Source organism: Oculina patagonica, unplaced genomic scaffold, assembly GCF_052425735.1.
Source record: "Oculina patagonica isolate OP01 unplaced genomic scaffold, crgOcupat unplaced759, whole genome shotgun sequence".
Classification (NCBI taxonomy): domain Eukaryota; kingdom Metazoa; phylum Cnidaria; class Anthozoa; order Scleractinia; family Oculinidae; genus Oculina; species Oculina patagonica.
The window spans coordinates 1-4,528 of record NW_027558646.1 but is presented as its reverse complement, the minus strand read 5'-3'; the positions used below and the strand labels follow the sequence as shown (position 1 = coordinate 4,528).

Sequence of the window (4,528 nt, the reverse complement as noted above, 5' to 3'; positions counted from 1 at the left end):
AAACCACTCGAACAAATCTGTGAACACGCGTAGGCCAAAACCCGAAAACAAAACGCTGCTAGCAGATGGCGAAGCTCGAAACGCGAAGGTGACCAAACGCGACCTCGTGGTTGTAAGTACTCGACACCACCGTGCGCGCTTGCTAAAATATTACCCGTCACGACCGTGCGCGCCTAGTTTTGTCAAATCGAGAACGCTTCGCCCATTACAAACACATTTCTTACTTTTTCAACAAATATTCTTTGTCCTTGTATGTATACACGCGGGGAGTCCTAGGGTGCCTCCTCGGGTTTTGGCCTCTGGGCCAAAACCCTGCGGGGGCAATTACTTTTATCCTTTCTTTTCTTTTATGTAGATGAAAAATGTAAAAAAAAAAATTGTTGTTGTCTCTTCAAAGTTACTTGCCATTCTTATTATTCTGTGATTTAGAAACAAAACTCTATTTCTTCATAAATAGCTTCTTGATTGTTGGCATTGTACATTGTACAATTCTAAATTCACCCCTTCAAACTTGTTTTTATCTTACAACAGCCTCATAGAAAAGATGTTGGTTCGGGAGCCATACCTACGCTCTACACTAGAGAGCATTATGGCAGACCCTTGGTTTCAGGGGGGACACCCTCCTGTACTGCCCACCCCTGTACCCTTAGTAACAGAACTCCCGCTCACCACTGAAGAACATAACTATGTGTTGGATACAATGGAAGCTGGGAACATTGCTGATCGAGAGACTGTGCGCAAGTAAGTAATGTAACTGTTTTATTGGATTTGCTTACTTGGATGAAAGCTACTTCAAGCATCCACATCAAGGGGAAGTCAGTTACTTTAGTTGCGAACACATTGTTACAGACAAAATTTTTTCCCTGTTTGCTGACATGTGCAACATTTGATACAGACACAAAATTTGTGTCCAGACCCAGAATAAATTTGTGTCTGAGACACAAAAAATGTTTCTGATTTCTTTCAGAAACATTTTGTGTCCACAACAAATGTTTCCCTGTTTACTTGCCCAAGAAAATATCATAGCAACAATGTGTCTGCCACAATCATGTGTCCTTGTTTGCCACCACCTTAACAGGGCACGCTGGTGAATCTTATCCAGGTTTCTATATCATGAAGTGATTACTCCCCCTGGATGGGATGCTTAGTAGCTAGTCCACTACTGGGTTACCCTTTCATTTTCTCAGGTCATTTAACCTAACAGTTTGCTAACTACTCCCCAATTACACTCCTTAGTGGAGAGAGGCACTGTAAGAGCAAGTGTCTTGCCGAAGGACACAAGACAGTGACCCAGTCAGTAGCCAAACCTGGCCTGCTTGGTCTGGCCTCCAGTGTCTAACCATTAGGCCGCCACGTATCCTATTATTATCATACATGTTCAAAATCCTATGTTCGTGAATTTGCAGCCGGTTTGGTTGGTTGGCCCATCAGTTGCCCGGTCATTCGGTGAGTTGGTCGCTAAGCCAGTCAGTCAATCAATATGTTACTCAGTGTTTCCACAGGGAACCCAAACGCTGTAAAAGTCTTAAAATAAAAATGTCCCTATTTACCTGCATTCCTGTGTTGTTGTTTTTTTAACCGGTTTTGGGGGCGATTTGAATCAGAGCGAAGGGCTGAGCGAAGGTGGTTTATGTTGCGAGTTTTAAACGGTAATCGATCTGTTGCAATGTCAATACGACACGCCTCAATTATGTCTCAAGTTTTACTTTAACTGTTATTATTAACTATTAACTCCCCTCGCGGGAGAGAAGAGAGAAGGAGACAAGGGATGAAACCAAAAATCAGGGTAGCTTGAATTCGAGGCGTAATTCTCTTTTTTTCTCAACAAAATCTGCTAAAACTTTACAGATCGGATAAATAAAAGTTAAATAATCATGTGAAGTCTGTTTTGTTCGTTTCGACTCCCTATTTCCCGATGTGTTTTGGGTTGTTTTATGATGCGGCTTTTCGTCCGATCTGTGACTACAGTTGACTTGACCGGAAGTGATTTTATTGCAAAGTGTATGTTCATTATCAAAGCGGTTCTTTTGTTCTCATGACAGACTCTTTTGTTTTTCGTTGACAGTCGCGTGTGTCAGAAATATAAAACAGATCTCTCCACGCGGATTACCTGGTCTTTGCGCGAGATAAATTTTACGTTTGTTTGTCAGTGCGGAGTCAGTGTGGATTGCTCAATAAGAGTATTTTCGTAGGTCTCCGAAATCTTTCTTTTCTTTGTTATCTGCGTGGATGGACCGGCGAATGTCGGAAGAAGGAGGAAATGTAACATCGTCGCAAAGAAATTCGGCAAATTTCGAAATGTGCCAGGCAATTTTTCTTTGTCTGGGGTTGCTGTTTGGTAACGCTCAATAAGATCGCTAACGGATGTAGTTTTTCCACGGAGTTTAAGCCAGGATAAATAGAAGCGGCATCCGTTTCTAGTATCTTAAATATGTTAACCCAAAATTCAAAATTTTAATTGAATAATTTGTAACATTGAAAGGAGAAATGTTTATTCACTGCTTATTCACTGATTTACTTTCTATAGTCGCGCCCGGGAGCAAAAGGTAAGCTTACAAAAGCTAAAATATGTTCTACTTTTACACATAAATGTGCTTTTTTATCTCGAAAACAGCCGAGCGAAACAGAATGGAAATTCAAATGCTCACCAGTGAGCAACGTTGAAATGAAATGGATTTGTCGGCTCGTGTCTCCTCGCGCATATCCACGCGCGAGACTGGTCACATCAACTGTAGTCACAGATTGTACGACCGCCCGTAGAAAGTTTCACCCCTTGTCTCTCTTCTCTTCTCGTGACCATTAAATTGAAACACGAAACTCCCCGCGAGGAGTATTAATAGTTAATGGTGTTAGTAACTTGAGTTAATAACAATTGAAACTTGAGGCGCGTCGTATTAACATTGCGACAGATCTATTACCGTTTAAAACTCGCAACGTAAACCGCTTTCGCTCTGATTGCTGATTCGCCCCCAAAACCGGTAAAAAACACAGGAACGCAGGTAAATAAGGACATTTTTATTTTAAGATTATGAATAACTAATACAGCGTTTGGGTTCCCTGTGGTGTTTCAGGGCTTCACAAAAACTTGATTTCCAGCCTGCCCTTCAGACAAGCTGCTCTTGCATTTTGCTTGCCATGTGCCAGTTGCATGCTTTGTCGTTCGTGCAGTTTACTTTTGAATGCCATTGATATTCAACTTGCCTGTGCCCTTCCTTGCCCATTAGGCAAGTGAGGATGAAATGCTACTTGCTTGGTAGGAAAATCAATTTCTCCCAGATGTCTGGACAGCATTTTGCCAAGCCCTGAGGTTGCTCATTCTCTTGGCCAATCTGAAGTTGAAAGACAGACATATTCAGGGTCTAAGGAATATCACTCGAGCATCAGCCTTGTTCATTTCATCAAAAAAGGAAGCCTCGAGCTATGCGACCCATACTGCCGAAGGTTATCCCAGTTTCAGTAGCATTAAACGGCTAGGAATATTTATACTTCCCCCTGAATGGGATGCTATTTCATCGCAGGGTACCCCCCAGCATTATGTCGCTGGTACCCATTTATACACCCGGGTGGAGAGAGGCACTATGAGAGTAGAGTGTCTTGCCCAAGAACACAGCACAGTGACCCCCAGGGGGGTACTCCGGCTTGTAAATGACGGGGATGATCGAAGGATTTTTTGGGTTTGAAATTTTCGATTCCGGGATTTTTTTTGGGTTGGAAGATTTGGCAAGTATTTTTTTGGGTGACTTGATTCAAATAGGGGATTTTTTTGGTTATTAAAAACAAACTAAAGTGCCTTGGCGTATTTATGGTATGATGAATAATCAAACTGGAGCGTTATTGCCCCTCCTGGCAATTTAGGGGTAATTTGACAAGGGATTTTTTGGGGGGTTATTTTTGGTCCAGGGATTTTTTTAGGGTAATGTCGGAAGACTTAGGGATTTTTTTGGGTCCTGAGTTTTGCCTTCATTCGATCATCCCCGTCATTTACAAGTCGAAGTACCCCCCTGGGCAGTGACCCCGACCATGTCTCAAACGCAGACCACTCGATCCAGAGTCCGGCGCACTAACCATTAGGCCACTGTGGCTCCCATTCTATCAAAAGCTTAACTGTAAAGTATGTGATATTTACAGGTCCTTGGAAAACAACACATATGACCATGTGACAGCCACCTACTACCTTCTAGCAGAGCAACTGTTGCGGCGTTTGAAAACATCGAACAACAGCTTAGCACCTTCCATTAGAAGAAGAAAGAATGGACGGCATTCTTTGCCAGAAAACAGGCGACGAGAACCAAATCAAAGGTATTTCAACTATCTGGTAATAAAAAAATTTAAAAAAGGTTTAGTAATGTCTCAAAACATCTTCTATTTTAAAGTGGCTATGGCTTACTGTTTTGAAGTCTTGCCTGAATTTCTTTGACTTGCAAGTATTTCTTTTGTTTCAAACACAAAAAGATCTTTATTTACAATGGAGACCTCCCTGAGCTTTTTTAAAATACCAGTTTGTATATCACTATAATGCTAAAATATA

The 4,528-nt window shown here is 41.7% G+C and overlaps 1 protein-coding gene across 1 annotated transcript; it reads left to right on the top strand.

Annotated features, from left to right (window-relative positions):
- The first annotated feature begins 475 nt into the window (after positions 1 to 475).
- On the top strand, positions 476 to 4,419 carry LOC144641206 (SNF-related serine/threonine-protein kinase-like). The gene is made up of 2 exons (XM_078500246.1): positions 476 to 741; positions 4,129 to 4,419. Exons 1-2 carry the CDS (start codon positions 545 to 547, stop codon positions 4,415 to 4,417), a joined length of 486 nt encoding a protein of 161 aa, XP_078356372.1. The 5' UTR covers positions 476 to 544; the 3' UTR covers positions 4,418 to 4,419.
- The last annotated feature ends 109 nt before the right edge of the window (positions 4,420 to 4,528 follow it).